The 16,952-nt window shown below is 41.5% G+C and overlaps 1 protein-coding gene across 1 annotated transcript in view; it reads right to left on the bottom strand.

The window, feature by feature from the left end:
* Positions 1-10,276, bottom strand: part of DKK2 (dickkopf WNT signaling pathway inhibitor 2) — a 39,867-nt gene extending 29,591 nt beyond the window's left edge. Inside the window, exon 1 of the mRNA XM_074148104.1 lies at positions 10,019-10,276. Within this exon, the coding sequence (XP_074004205.1) occupies positions 10,019-10,276 (258 nt within the window). The remainder of the gene's footprint in view (positions 1-10,018) is intronic.
* Between the last annotated feature and the right edge of the window lie 6,676 nt (positions 10,277-16,952).

Raw genomic sequence — 16,952 nt, 5'->3', positions numbered from 1 at the left:
AATCAGGAAAGCAAGTGGGGAAAAGCTAAACATGAAACTTTGACTTTCAAACTCATTCTCCCAACCACCGAATAACCATCCCACTTCAGTGCTCTAGGTGGTTGTTTCTTCCACATTTCCAGTGAAATCCAAAGATTAAAAAAAGCTCTTGCATTTTCAATAATAACAACAAAAATAATGCATTTTAATTTATGATTTATCTCTGTCTACCACTGTGGTTTAGGTAATACTTAAACCAAGATATTCATACGCATATAGACAAACACATAGGCTAAGAAAGCCTGAGTTCCTACCTCTGAAATCCTTAGAAAATTTTGCACTATCTAGCAGATTTTATATATTTGTGCAGTACCAAAACTTGGCACCTCCTATTTCCCATGTAATAAAAGGTGCATCTTCTTTCCCATTTTAGTCATTTCTCTAGAGAAATGAAGGGACAGAGTCTTCCTTATCCTCCCTGCTGGCCCCTAAGTTGGAGGAGAGAGGCTGAGGGGAAGGCAAGCAGAGCTGCGACTCCTTTCCAGCTGGCAAACCCTGCTCGAAGACACAGGGAAGCAGCCTGTACCATCTCAAGGTTTTGCGCCATCCTTCCTTGACCTCCCTGGACTCCATGTTGCTTATTTGGAAAATCATGCCAAAAATGCTTCACAGTTAGCATAATCTGAGCTATGCTAAAGCTATGCTGCTACTCAAAAACAACTTGCTCAGAAAATGCCCCCCGGAGACTTGTTTACACAGCGGGGAGCAGATCAGCACGCATTAGGCTGCCATGCCGTGACTTCTCTTTTCTGCTGCTTTGTGCTGGTTATACTCTGCTTGCACTGACATCACTGGCCAGGCCCCGGCCCCAGCGCCGAGGTCTCAGTGGAAGGAAAACCCCAAGTCAGCCTAACCAGAGGACAGTTTGGGATTGGCAAGTCTTTCCCAGCCTCTTTCAGCTTAAACACTGGTACAAAGCCTGGGAGAAATTTCCCTCCACAGAGGAAACCTTAATCTTCTGGTTAGACACCACCACACACTACAATTTGATACTTAATAAATTGTTGCAGAGCTATAATACAAGTATTCACTTGGTCACTTATCCTTTTAGCAATAAAAACCAATTGGGACCGAAGTTCAGTTGCAATTTGTTGCAGCTGCTGTGGCAAGGACCCCCTCAGAAAGTAATTTCCAGAGGATTCTTCTTGTTAAAAAGCCATTTCCTTGGCGAGGAGTGGGATGTCTGGAAGATAGCAACAGGGACAAAACCAAGCACAGAAGTTTACAAGCATTCCTGAAGAGCATTTTTAAAACCCTGTATTTATTCAAACAATTACAAAATCATTTTGTACAACTAAGCAGTTTAGGCCCTCCACCAAAATATAAAAGTAGGCTTTTAAGCCTAACTTTTGGTAGGCAGTTTTCCTCATTGCTCCTAAGTTGACACATGAGGCAGCATCAACACTTGGCTCCACCCTGGAGAAGGTGTGGAGAGAGGAAGGCAACCTCCTGATTTTGTGGTCCTATCACAGCTCCCGGGATTTCCATTCTTCAGTTCTGACCCACACCCACTCTCTCCCCCCATCACAGGAGTTGGTTTAAATAATATACATTTAGTGGTATTAGTAGTAGTAGTAGTGGTGGTGGTGGTGGTAGTAGTAGTAGTAATAATAATAATAATACACATTGCAAAATTAGCTTTTTGAGGAGTAACAGCAACTGAGAGGGTCTGGAAGAAAGACTTCCAGTCTCACTGGAAAGCCCCAATGTATTCAGCTCACGCATTATGGGATGTGGTTGGTTATGTGGGTCAGACGGTATCATTATTACTACCTGAATGGATGACAAACTGAAATTTAAGAATGACACATCTGGTAAAACTTTCAGACTATGCTAAATACATGAAACAGTCTTTACATTTATATGGTGGCTCCCATCACCCTAGGGAGTTAATGAGATAATCCCCCTACAAAGAGATGAATAGTGATTCCAGGGTGTTTATCTCTGTAAACGCTCATGAATTTATCATCAGATAACACACCAGCCATGCCACCTTCTCTAGCCTGCCAAACAGTCACCCTCTTCCCTGATGCAAACACAGGATAGTAGCCAGCTTTTTCTTCCCTTCTGGTTCTTCCATTATTATTATCCCTTCATGTTACTCACCATATGGTCTCTCTTTATGCGAAAGCTGTACGTTAACTATTTAATCACAACTTGTAACTCTTTCCTTGGTAAGGAATACCATTGTACTGTCTACCTCTAAAAGAGGAAATGGCCATTTCACATCTCATCTCTTCTTCCCTCCAGCCTGGAGAATGACAGGGGAGGTGATGTTTGAAAAAGAAAGTAAGTATCCACCCAGGACTTTGCCTACCAAAGAGAAGAAGTAGGAGACTCACAGCTCAGTCTCTGTGTCCTGGACAGGTCTATTTTCAGTAGCAACTTCAGAAAACAATCTAAGCTATTTGAGATGAGACCCAAGCCCCAGTTAAACACAGGACCTAGATTTCTATGGCTTCTTTTGAGTTGACATGAATACTTGACTCTGGCCATCCAGAGTACCGTGGCTGTGCTTCATGAAATACTAGAGTTTTGCTGAAAAAAAAAATAAAAAACTACTAAAAGGAGGGGAGAAAGTCACATGAAAGCAAAAAGGTTAAATACAAGATGGTAGCACATCTGTCAGTATATTATTTTTTTTGACAGAATCAAAATCTTTCTGATACTTCTGAAAATGAATTGAACTAAGTTAATGCCAACTAGATTAGTTGAGCTTAGCATTTTGCATTTCTGTTAGTGGTTTTACATGCAGTTCTCCCCCCCGCTTGCAGAGAACCTGGTTTTACAGCAAAATGCACAGCTTTAGGATCTTCGCAGGCTGTCAAGAATAGGTGCACCATTTTCTGTACGAACATATAGAAAAAGAAACAATTCTGGAAATCACCCTGCTCTGTGCAAAAGGAAATGCAAAGGATCTTTTCCCCCATCAGATACATTACTTTCCCTGGTATCATTCTAGTTAAGAATGAGATTCCAAGAATAAAAGTTTCCTGCTGCAATATAAACATATTCTGTTTGTGATGCCTTTTAAGAGATCTCCGCTTTACGCAATTTAGGTTTGCCGGGAAGAGATCACACTGACAGCAAGTCACAGCTTCACCCAACACAAGCTGCCAAAACGCGTAGAACTGAACTCTGTCCTCTCATTCAGTGGACCGATAAGTATGCTTTTAAAAGCATGCACAGCCTGGTTCACACTTACATGATGCACAGAGAATGAGGCCGAGGGCTCGCAGAGTGAAGCAACACCTCATTCCCAAGCATGTGCAGAACAGTCCACCTTCCCTTACTGCTAAAAATGCTAAACCAGTGCCATTTGCACTACACATGTGCAACATGCATGTCTCCAAGATTCATTACTGTGCATATGAAAATTCATTCATATCAAAGCCTAGCTTTAAGAAAGTCCCAAGGGGCTGAACTGTGTGCTTATGTGCTTTGAGGGGGGAAAAAAAACAACCCTTAAACTCTTCTTTCTTTTTTTTTTTTTGTAGCATTGCCCCGGTCTTTCCTTTAGTAAGAACAAGATAGCTGCTAAATGAGTGAACTCCACGTTCCCACTGTGTGTTTATAACCATTCATTTTCATAACTCTGTTCTGTTTGCCTGAACACAAATGTATAAATCATAGATGGATTCAGGGACAATCCCAAGAACACTGTAACTAAGATGAACAAAACTCATTATTGTATTTGAAAATTGCTGTGCTTTGGTCATTTAGTATGACCATATGTATCCTTTTACGCCATCTCTCTCTCTAACACTACTTTCTGTAGCTCATTCTAGAGCAAAGGATTCTGCAATGAGTATCACAAATTCACCTATTTTCACATTTCATTGCAATCTGAAAATTGCTTTTTGCTCATGAAATTTTCCATTAAAATAAATCTGCCCTTCAATCAAAAAGGGAAAAATTATACTGAAGAAGTGATGGTTTGGGGACACATACAGTCATTGCACATCCTATACTGGATCAAAAAAGAAGAGATGAATGTTCATGTTCTCTAATGACAATAAAGATTTTTGCAGGCAAAATTAATTTAAATAAAGTAAAAATCCTTCTGATTTTCTTGGCTTTTGCATGGGCCTTTCACATCCATGGATATGAAGCTTATAGAACCTGGTTTCAACCTAAAGGCACCAGAAACACAGCCAAGGACATAACACTGAAAGACAGAGATTTCCAAAGAATTACCCTCAGCTCTCTACCAAAAAAAAAGTAAATAAAAAAAAAATTAAAAAATTAAAATCTAACTACACTCGGAGCTTTACCAATGCAGGAAAAGCAGAGAGGTGGCTTCTGTTTTTCGTTCCCGTTTCTGTAGTGTCATACAAACTTCAAGTCCTCGGATTTGTCATAAATGTCTAATGACCTCAGTGCCGACATCCACACAGAGCTCCCCAGCACTGCGGCAGGAGGTGGTGACAAGCCATCTGCCAGCAATGGGCCAAGTGGAGACTGCCGGCTCCCAAGTCTGGCTCATTGCACCCTGAGTCTCACCAGCCATGACCAATGTGCGCCTGTGGGGGCAGCACGAGCTTAGCAGGGGCTTTTGCAAGCCCAATTAGGAAGGTAAGGTCTCTGATTTGAAGGCGTTCTCCAAATTAACATTTTTACATATATATAACACTTTTTTGCATACACTTAAAAAAATTCTCAGGTACACAAAACCCGAAGAGGAAAGCAACACTTGAAAAGCAAACAGAAGCAGGAGCTTTGTGGGACTCCTCCTTTGCAGAGCTAAATTCCTCCTGAACGACATTTCCAGGGTGAGGCATTTGTAAGTACAACTGTAAAAGGACCAAAGGCTCAACTGACAAACCATGAGATATGAAGTGCTTGCAAGATACATCCGGTGTTGAGATAATTAAAATCAAAATTAAACTTGTGCTATATTTGCATCTGCAAAGCATCAGTTAATCAAACATAATGAGTTAATCAGGCTCATTTTTCCGAGACCAAAATGTAATCATGCTTCATCATCTTTTGTGTTGTCCTTAGACTCTGACAGATTTTCCAGACAGAAACTAACTCTTCCTAAGTATTTGCACACCCGATAGCACATCAGCGTCCTGGAAATTTTCTAAGCATTGTTACAACATTAATAGGAAGTAGTTATAGTAAAGCCACTATATAGGAGCTTTTGCTCTATATTAAGAAGTCAAATAATAATAACAAATTGGCGGGGACACCAAGCATGACCCAGGAAGGGATAATACTCTGCATCCTATTTTTGCAATCAAGAGATCAAGAGACAAGCCATTCAGCTATGTAGCAAGACTGCTGCCCGTAAACCAGTATGCCTCCCAGATTCCTAACAGCAAACAGCAAGAGCAAAGAACATGTTCTCTGGTGACCTCTGCAGATTTAGCAATTCTGTATTTATTTTTTTATTTAAAAAAAAAAAAAAAAAAAAAAAGCTGTTGCTGGATGTAATTTCTAGGTATTGAAATTTATTTATTTTTAATCCCATGTAGAAATAATTTATACTGTCTTGGTTGCTAGCTATTCAAGATATTGTGGTTACATTTTTTGTGTCTTTGGTACATTTTATTGTAACATTCTCAGGGCACTGCAGTCAATTACTACATCTCATGCTGTTTTACTTGCTACAAAGCATCATCCAAGCATTTTTTTCCAGCAAGTCCTTGTGGGTAACTGTGTCCTGTTCAATAAACACATGTATGTCCATGTGCAGATAGGTATGAGCTAAGCGTCAACTTAGCCATTTGGATTAATGACTCTTTGGTTTCGCTTCTGTGGTCTCAAGCCTCTTAGCTCAAACCAATAGAGTTTAAAAAAAATACATTTTTTAAATTAAACTGAGTACATTTGGAATACAAAGGCTTAGTTGATATCTGTCTATCGTGCCTCCACAGTGTATAAACTTCTCCCAGCTTTTCACTCCTCTCTCCCTTTTCCAGACCCCATTATCTCGTATTCAGCCCCACAGTTGTGCTGGTCCGCTCTTGGCTGTCCCAGTTCTTCCCTTCATTACTGCTGCTCCCATCGTGTGTGTGGGGGAAGTGGGAGGGACAGTCCCAGTGGGAAGCACAAACCCAACCAGCTACACAGCAGAAAAGGGAACAAGAGACACAACTCGCTGGGGAAAGTGCCGAAACAATGGCTTGCGGCCAGGACTTGGAAAGGGCAGAAGATAATAGCGCCCACAGATTAAAGAAGGAAAATGGCTGGAAATAAATTTTGGTAGGTCTCAGCCAACCAGACCATTAAAGTCAGTTACGTGTGAAGGAGTGCAAACCCCAGCACTTAATGTAGGGGACAAGCTGCAGAGGAGAGGGGGGACTATAACCTGGAGGCAAGGAGGCAAAAAGATAGTGAATTAAAGAGGTTACGGTACCATCATCCAAGAATCTAGGGAACAGCTATGCCTTTCAATCACAGCTATGATACATGGGATCGTCCCTTTCAGGTTTCATCCCTATAGTTGAGCGAGAGCAGTCACACGGGAGAGCATGCCCTAACACAGTGGAAGCTGTATCTAACACGCAGAAAAAATTAATCCACCATTGTAGCTAATTTGGCCTTTTTCATTTAGGACTCTATTCCCTGTATTCTATTTATTTAGAGAGATGACATGTACAAAACAATTTCCTAGAGAGGCTACTGTTCCTAGAAGCCATTTTTCTAAATCAAGTTTTTAAAGGAAATTGATGGCAGACAGTACATAGTACTGACCCCCAAAAAAGTTATGTAGTCTAACATGCACTGTCCATTCCTCTTTCTGAGCATGTTTTCCCTTGTGCTAATGCTGTAGGTACTTTCTGATTCTCTGTGTGAAATTGGAAAAACATTAACAGTTTGCAGAAAGGGGAAAACAGGAGTGACAGTGAAGAACAGTGAAGACAATGAAATCTCACCGATTTAGCACGTCAGTGCTTTTCATTCTCTGCTGATCCAAGGCAGTAAAGGGAATAAGAACAGAAAATAAATAATATTCCTCAGAAAGACATAAAAATGTAAGTCTTACTAAAATCCACATTTGCCCCACCAGTCCCTCCAGCACGCCGGATCAGCTTGCTTTGCTCATGTGAGTATTTTCATTAATTTGAACTGGAACTTTGCCTGACAAACGAGTGTTGGATCTTCCCTTTCTGGGCAGAAGCACTAACTACCAGCTGAAATACATCAACACGTCAGATAAGCCATGAACTATTGTATCTGTTGATTTATGACTGATTAAAGACTCCCAAGTTGCTCCTAGTCCTGAGAATTAACATAATTGAAAATGTTACATTATCATATTAAAGAAATGTTCTGAAAGAGCATTAGTCTACCAAGCTGAATAAGTAAATAGGTTGCTGGCTGACGGTCCTTTCACCGGTTTTGGTAAGAGTTCTCTGATTTCCGCTATGTGTATCTGCAGCGAGTTGAATGCACAGCGTAGAGCTGTCACAACTGCAACAGCAAAATTCTATTAGTTTTCCTTTAAGCTGTATATCATTGGTCCTTACTAAAACCATTTCCTAGTCGTAAACAAGACACTCAACTCACCATTTAATATTACCAAGAGAGAAAAGATACTCCTACTTTTGACACATTATAAATTCCACTAATACAACAGATTGTTTTAGAAAGAAAAGCATAGGCCTGTTCTTTCAGTAAATGGCATGCAAAACTTCAGCACAAAGTCCCATAACCTAAAGAAATCAAGTACTAATCTGATGAGAGAGTACTTAAAAAAAAAAATTATGAAAATCTCATGTCTTAATTGGTTGAGATGTGTGACACCACTGTTAAAAATCGCAGTGGCCTACCAACCCTGCAACTGGAAGTAACACCAAAGATAAAGCATTATCACAAAAGTAACAACTTTTTTTTTTTTTCTTTTTGCTTTTCTTCTTCTGACTGCAATTCTGTGTTAATTGTGTTGTTTCCTGCAGATGGCCAAATGTAACGTCTACAATTATTGGTAGCAAATCTGAGTCGTTTTCATGGACTACATCAGTGTGAGACCGCGCAGGAGCCGAGGACAGAGTCCCAGGGAGAGAGGGAGAAATCAGCACCGACAGCCCTTGACAGGGCGTCGGGCTTTGCTCCTTGTGGGCCAAAGTCACTGAATCTCCAAGGGTCTTTGCTTGTGCTACAAACAGGACATCTTACCGTGCGTGCCACCTCTTCTACCATAACCCATACTTACAGTGTTGTCTATGACTTGAATTGTACCTTGCGAGTTCATGCCAGTAACTAGAAGTCCCCAGCAAACAATCCAGGTTGGCAAGTAAGGGCCAAGTCTTGCAAACGCAACTGGTGGGCAGTTCAACTTGTTTTCCAGGAACTGGGTGAATTACAATTAATCATTCTCAACATCGCACTGAATACACAATGAAGTGCTAAGGATGTTGTACATAGGGAAAGGTGTCAAGACTTCCCCAAAACGCAAAAAATATATATTGTGTTATATATGGCTGTACAGGGTAGTCCCACAAGTACTCGCACTGAAACTCACGAGACTGAGATAACATTCAGTGGGAAAGCAGATCCTACATACTGGCTTTTTCTGAATACACAGAAAACAAAAGAAAACCCAAGGAGAACACATAAGAAAGCATATCATGCTCCTATATTTCCTTAAGGTGATTTAACATAGTAATTATTACAACGTGCACAAGGAAAGAGCACAGTACTTTAGTAATACAAAACTTCAGCACAGCATCTGTTACTAAGCTTTGCTCAGAGGCAAGGAGAGGCGAACTGGGTAAATTATAAAACAACTGAGCAGCTAGGAAAGAAAGCTTAGCAGAGTTTAAAAACAAATTTCTCACACGCAAAACCCAAAATTAGCACTACTGTTATTATGCCTGCACACAAAACCAAATGATAACATTCAATTATCAGGAAGCTGATGTGAAACACTTCAGCAAAATCAGTGGATTGCTTGAATTTGCAGATTCTCTGCTGCTTTAAGGAAAATGTAGGCAAGAGACAAATCCTTCAGGCATTGAGTATTTTGCCTCTTTAGTGCTGAATGTTGGCAGCTCCCTTGTTGCTATGCTGTTTGTTGCTTATGAAAAGCAGCTACATTTGGAGGTACTAATAATATCCAATAGTGTAAAATCTATTATTTTCTGAAATCTACCTCCTTCAACACCAGAATGTGCAACACTCATACCATCCAAGTTGAGACTTGATAGGGAAGTAGAGGAGTGATGGCTTAAAATGCTGCTTTATAGTTTACCACAAAGATAGCTGAACAAAGATAATTTTCCACCAGACTTCCAGGTTTCCAAGCAGGGCAGAGAGGAAGGAAGACTGTATAAGCACATCAGGGTCTTTTTTTCATAAATTTTCTATAACCTTCTCTCTTTTCCTTACATTCAAACTTCATATTTGGGGCTGTTACTCCGCACTTATCTCAACTGGACATGACCAAACAAAATTTCTACAACCACTGGACAGTATTCTGGACAAGAAACCTAGAATTTATTTTCTGTGATATTGAGCAAATGAATGTGCCCTAAACTATACCACTGGGACAGCATGCTTTTTTATTCTCATGAGAAAGATATTAGAGATCAACTTGCTAGCTGTAATTTTTAAACCAAGTATGTTTCACCACTGTAAACACAGTTTTCATTTCATGCTCAAATTTTCCTCACCTATTTAAATTCAATTAATTTAGTGCCTGAGACTTAACAAGAAATTTCTTCCTTTGCTTCTAGCAGCCCTTTGAAGGAGTCAAACAAAGAAATGCTGAAGAGGACATTTTTTTAGGTTACTCTTTCTTCTATCAGTTATTAATCCTACAGAGAAAAATTAAAGGTTTAAAACCTTCCAACTCCCACTTGAACAGTTCTTAATGCCAACTACAAGATGATACTGTCCCAGACAACCCCAATGAAGCAAATTAATTAAACACGGTAAAGCTTTGAAAACAATGTGACCGGAGGACAAGTAATTATTTGCATATAGCACACAGACAGACAGACACTCAAGCAACGAAGCAATGTCCTACCTCTCCTTGCCGGTGATAATGCTTGGGAGGTTTTCCCATCTGCTCTAGCATTTTGCCCTTCTTACTGCTAGCAAGCATCAGTCCCTGGTGGATGCCTGCAGATCTGTTGGTTGTCTGAGTTGGAGCCTCCCCCATCAGGGTGGACTTGATGGAGTTCACCTTGGAGCTGGAGCTGTCTAGCTGGGAGCTCTCCACGATCAGGACCGCGGCTAGTAAGAGGAGACAGCAGGAGCACTTATTCCACATCAGCACGATCATCTCCCCTCCCCCCAAAAGGATTATCTTTTTTTCTTTCTTTTTTTTTTTTTTTTTTTTTTTTTTTCAGGGAAAGAAAAAAAAAGAGAGGGGGGAAAAAGTTTTTAAAAATATCTCCCAAAGTTGTTAACAAAGCAATAGATTTCAATGCCACACACTCAAGGAAGTGCTGTTCTGAGAGACACGGGAGAAAAATAATTAAAAAAAGAATCCCCTAGGTAAAAAACCGTGTCAAGTCTATAGGCACTAAGCAACTATCGGGTCTGTAAAGCGATGGCTTTTTCCTCCAGGTCCTTGAGAAGTCCAGGCAATTCTTTAGTGACCGAGAGCAGTAAGCTACAGGCAACTGCACCCAGGGCAGCTCCCCACCAGTGCAGACACCAGCACGTTTGCTTAAGCTTCAGAGGAAGAGTGAGCGAGTTACTTCCCCCCACTCCTCCTCTCTTGCTGCACAAGCCAGCAGAGAGGAAACTCAAACCAGATCCAATCCAAGCAGCACCGGCAAAAGCTGGGCTTAGTTTTCTTTCACTCTCTCTCTCCCCCTCTCTTTACTTTTTATTCCCCTCCTCCTTTTTCTGTCTTTTGCCTCAGCCTCTGCAGCCAGCAGGGGTGAAAGCGCCCGGTTTCCTCCTCCTCCTCCAGCCCTCCCGTGCGGGGCGAGGGGCTCCGGGCACCCAGCAGTGGGGCAGGGGGAGCCCCAGGACACAGAGGGGACAGACCCCCCAGCAGGCTCTCTGTGCGGCTCCTCCTCACACTCGGGGGTCTCCAGCAGCCTCTCGCTACCCCCGTCCTTATTACAGCTGTCGGCAGCGGGGTGTCCCTTCCCTCCGCCCCCAAGCCCAGCGCAGCGACTCTCGCCCCCTCCATCCCCCAACCCTGCTCCCACCTCCCGGGAGGCCGCCCTCTCCCCAGCCTGGTGAGTTCCTCCTCTCTCCAGCCGGGGTCTGCCCAGGGCTCACGGCCACACACAGCCCAGGACACGAGTGCCACGCTCTCGGCTGTACCTCGCTACCACCTCGGTGTCCAGCCTGAAGGAGGAGGTTAAGTCTTGCTGAAGGCTCCCCGCACAGGCTCCCCAAAATGCACTGCCACACTGAAGTATGTGTCAAGCTGCTCCAGCTCCCTGAAACACGTAGAAGTGCAAAGCACATTAGTCCTGCAGTGCTGCAAAAGCGTGGGGCTGGCACACAAACCCTGCCAAATGTTATGCCAGAGCCTGCAAAGTCCACTGCCTAGGTACAGAACACGTCCAGCCACTAATACTGCACCGCGCTACTCCTAAATGTGACACTCCTCAGTGCCACAAGCACCCCAAGAGACTTATTTTGTATTCATCTTTTCGATTTCCTTGGCATGAGCACACATTCAACTGCCGTGAATCATCCAGGTGCTACTAACTACACGTACGTACTCCAAGGCACTTGCATCTCCCTGCTGCAGCACCAAAACGCTGTTTCAGGAAAAGGAAGGTAAATATGGACACAGAGCACAAGATTAGGAGAACTGGGATAAACCCAGCTCTTCTCTTTCCCCTGTTACCTGCAAAAGATTTAGTGCAGAGATCGCCATGGGGCCCTTGTGTACTGCAGTGGAGCAGCTACAAGCCTTTGTCTTACCCTTGGACAAATGAAAGTGGGGTGGAGGGAACAAAGGAGGGCAAGAGGAACACCCGTCTTGCTGTCCTGTCCCACATGTTCATGTATGAACACTAGCTTGGCTGGGAACAGTAGAGAATTTTCATGTTTTCCCCTCCCTCCTCTAACCTGTCAATCCTTTCCAGTTACTCTCCCTCTTTACATGGCAGAAGGGGTGAAGAAGAAATGCATACTTGAAATTTCATTTCTTCTCAATTAACAGCTGTGCAAAAGGAGGTTGCTAAAGCAAGAAATACAAGGGAGGAGCGGGGCACTCTTTTGGCCCCTGATGCTCCTGCTCCCAGTGAGCAGAAGCCCTCCTGGGGCATAGGAGCTCTCTGTAGGTAGTACTCCATGAGCCACAGCACTTTGGGTAAGTTTTTTTAAATATTGCCTATTTATCGACACGTGACTGCTAGCAGTGCATCCTAGTGCTAGGGCTTTTATTGTATTAAAACAGAGCACCTTGTAAAGAGTAGATTAACTTAAGTCTTTTTCCACAGCTCAAACCTTAGAACTGTTTGGGAGGATTTAATCCCATCTCACAGGGAAGGTTGGAACAGCCTGCCCAGGGAGGTGGTGGAGTCACCATCCCTGGAGGTATTTAAGAAACGTGTAGACATGGCTCTTCAGGGCATGCTCTAGTTAGTGCCCGGGATTGTTGGTTTGTGGTGGGGTGTTGTGTGTGAGGTTGTGGGTGTGGGGTTTAGTTGGTGGGTGCTTTTTTTTGTTTGTTTGTTTGTTTGTTTTTTGCGTGTTGTGGTTTTGTTTGTTTGGTTGGTTTTTTTTAATGTGGTTGGACTCGATGATCTCAAAGGTCCCTTCCAACCACTAAGATTCTGTGATTCTGTGTGATTCTGTTGTTTTTTTTTAAAGTAACAACTGAAGTGACATGTCAACCCCCAAGACTGGATTTTAAACTGTTCTACAGAGCACGGCATTTGCTCTGACTTGGGCATCAGACAAGCTCATGTTTACTGGTTTTGAAGTTGGAAGCAGTTTTATTAGCACTTGATTTCAGAAAATTAGGTTAAGGAAAACAAACAAACAAACAAAACCCCAAACAAACAAAAAAAAAACCAAACCAAAACCAAAAAAGCAATGTTTGGCTTCTACACAGCATTTCCTTTTTCCATCTTTATGCAGCTTTAAATGAAGTCCTTCATCCCTGACAATTCCTGAAGACATTTGTAAGGAAATCTTTCTAAAAGATCAGAAAGCAATCTGCAATTTCACACGAAACTGACAAAAACCAGTCCTTTTTGATTGTTTTGGACACACAGCCCTCCTGGTGTTTCACCCCTCCCAAGCCCAAAAGCAAGCAGCTATCAGGGCTGCAGGAAAAGCTCTAACAGATAGTTTCATAGAAAGTTGGCAGAGAGCCATATAAATACCACACACACACACACACAACACACAGCCACAGAGAAACACACAATCTGTTCAGTCGTACATACGCAGTGTATATTCACACGTGCATAGGCAGCCTCACACACGAACACAGGAGCGCCGGTATCCACCCACCCACGCAGGATCACCCTGAGATGGAGAAACACAAACTGGTAACAGCTCCCTGATTTCTAATAACAAGGCAATCTTGCATTTCCTCTTCCTATTACCATGGGCTGCCCTCGTTACGTTTTGTTTTCTTGCTGGGGATAAATACACTGCAGAGAATGCTTAAGTTAAAATTCACATCCCTCTTCCTGGTATTCTCCATATATTCCACCACAGAGCCTTAGCCCTGACCTGTCATGTTTCATGGATGGTACCAAATTTGTAAAAATATCAAGTCAGCAGGCTTTGCAAAATTGGACAAGAAAAATGTAATTTTCCTCACCCTTAAGACATTTGATAAAATTATAGGTGGGTCTGGACTATTGATCAAAATATATGAGAGGCTGTGTTAATTCACACTTCAAACAGTCCCCTTTTCCAAAATGCTTTATACAATTCAGAATTCACGGCATATTTGACTGGGTTCCGAGTCTATTAACTGACTCCTTTGCTAACTTTGGTGACAACAGTAGCAACATCACCACCACCCCAAATTATAACTTTTTTGGATGTTATCTCTTGTTGCACTCAAGAAATACATCCACCTACTTGTCTTTTGCTTCACTGAGGGCTGTAAGATGGCACATTGTGTTAGTATTCAGCTGTGACAGATACTCTTTTTAAAAAAAAAAAAAAAACGCACACCAAAAATATCCACCTGTGTTTCTCTTGCACAGGAAGGAACAGAAATTTCTAAGTCATTGGTGGAGCATTCTCCACCAGAGTTGCTTTGAATAAGGGAGGATTACAAAGAGAACAAAATAAACTGATGAGACACGCAAAGAAAATCCATGACAATAAGAAACACAATATGATGACCTCATGAGAGTATCATTCAGCTCTTCTTGAAATAAATGAACATGTGTGGTATTGAAGAGAGGCACACAAGACCTAAAGGACCAGACTGTAAGTAAACTAAATTACTTAAAAATATGTCTATGAATATATTAGTAAGTCTATTACTTAAATTAATAAATGGAAAAAGCAAGCCACATTCCAAGTCTTCTGATGTAAATAACAAAGTCCCCATATATTCATAACCTCTAGAAATTTCAAGAAAACTAGGGAGGAATGCTCGAAGTTTTTCAGATATTTAAGAATAGGTGCCTAAACTCATTTTTTCAAGGCAGTCCAGATTCAGCTAAGTATGAAGTTCATCATTCAGCTGGATTCAACTAAATTTCCCGACATTAAATTAAATTTACTGGGAATGGAAGTGGGGATCTTTCCAAAAGGGCAAGACCTATCTTGTAACTCAGTGCTCTGAGAGGAAGACAGTTTGCAGCATCTCTGAGGAAATGGAAACAGGTTTTGCTTTGCTACCCTGACAGTTGGTTCCCTGTAGAGGGAGCAACAGCCCACTTCACTGCAGGACAACAGCTGCCAGACCAACATGCTGCTCAAGACCAAAGAAATCAGAAGTAGATGGACAGAACATTGAACATGTGGTGGGGAGGAGCTTCTCCCCCCACACACCTTAACGAAAGCATGATATATAGATATACTTGTAGAGAAACACGTTATTTGGTATTTGGGGGTTTTTTCACTTCTAACTAGCATTCAGCGCACACCTTTTGTGTTTCAAACTGATGAAATACAGACTTTCAGACCTAGGTGCAGATTTCCTACGCTCCTCACTGCAGCAACTCTTATGTCTTTTAAAGACACAGATTTATTTCACAGTATCTACTCAAACAAGATGGTACAGAGGCAAAAATACCAAGAAGCATCTCTGGTTTTTTGCATATGTGACTGTGCCACTACAACCTAGATTTTAAGAGACACCAAGGGCTTCTAAAAGACTTTGGTGTCACGGGGGATCCAACAGAGGAACCAGCTACAAAAAACAGTGGTTGTTAAGTGCATGAAGCGCACTAAGCAGAGACTGCCACACTACTGAAGAGCAGGCAGGCAGAGAGTTTCCACTAAGTTCACCACTAAGTTGGGTGCCCAGTTTGGAGAAGCTGAGGCCCACATACTTTGTGTGTGTGATTAGTCAAACATTTCAGAGCAATGCAGCCTTTTGGCCAGAATGACTTTTTCCAGCTAACCACAGAGAATAATGGAAGAAGCATTACCCTGAAAACCACAGGCAGTTGCAAATGCTACGTGACACGCAGAATGGTCACTAGAAATCTCCCATCAAGTATCCTATTACAGAGACCAAACCTGCTCCTGACCATCGTGTCCATAACCACAAATCTTCCCAGGATCCTCTGGAGGTGGCACTTATGCCCGAACGCGGGAGGCAGATTGTTTGAAGACCCCCATGCTCAGCTTTAACTGCTAATCCCTCCTGCAGAGTTCCAGTAGGCAGAGGAGAGGCTGTGCTGGTTACGACCCACACACACACAAAGCTCAACAGTCAAGAGGGCAAATGTTCCTTAAACACCAGTGAGACCTCCAGCTGCAACACTGAGAACTACATCAGTGAGCTGCAAGTACTCGGTTCTCATTTAACGTTTGAAATACATAACTTTCAATACAGAAATATGCATTTATATCTTTTTGGGTTTAAATTAGCATGCTTTGTGTAAGAAAAGTAGGTTTTTCTTTTGTCTTATTTGCACTCATAAAGAGAAGACGCACAACAGAGTAAAGCTTGTATTTATTTCTAAATCAGTTATTCACACCCTGAATAAATGTTGGAGGTTTAAATGTTCCAAACACATATTTCTGTTTTACAAATGCTCTGGTGTTTCTTTTAATTATGCTTGTTCATAACTTTAATGAAAAAAATGAGTGGCGTTAAACAAACAAAGGTTTTTGTAGAGTTTTTCCAGTTTCACTACTCATCCTTGCCAAAATAAAAAGTGGCCCCAAAAAAATTCAATTTATTAGTATTTTCATTGAAAAATATCAACTTTTTAATTGCTTTTCTACTATCTCTGCTTTTCTGTATGAACTCCCCCATTATATTCTTTTGGAGGAAGTTCTATTAGATTCATTGTAGCCTTTTTTTTCCTTTTTCTTGGAGCAGAGGGGATTTTATGGGGACAAGAAAGGCAAGGAAGAATAACCTTTTTTCTTTTTTTTCCTCTTGCTTTTTTCCCCCTTTTGTCTCTGAAGCTTTTTTAAAGATAACATGTTTGGAAAAGCCAGAGTCTTTTCCAAAGCAAGATATAAAGGAAAACAAGGAATGAATACGTTCAATTTAAGGACAAAAAGGAAATACAATGAAAATGGGGAGATTCTTTACCTGACCTCCACCAAAGGGCCAAAATTACATACTGTAAATGCAAAATATTATGGGCCAGATTATAATCCTGTGTATTTTACATCATCTATATTTTAAGCCACTTGACTTCAGTTGAACTGATTTTGATTTATACCACCTTTAGTCCAGTCTAATGTCCTATGTTTTTCTTTCCCTTAAATAAACAAAATTACCTGTTCTTCAAATTATATCTGTTTTTAATTCTATATAAAGCATTTTGGGATACTTGTTGTATGAAAGATATTCCATAACACAGAGGTATATTGTTTTT

This window comes from Numenius arquata, chromosome 5 (genome assembly GCF_964106895.1).
Source record: "Numenius arquata chromosome 5, bNumArq3.hap1.1, whole genome shotgun sequence".
NCBI classification, from domain to species: Eukaryota; Metazoa; Chordata; class Aves; order Charadriiformes; family Scolopacidae; genus Numenius; species Numenius arquata.
This window is presented reverse-complemented; position numbering and strand designations above follow the sequence as displayed.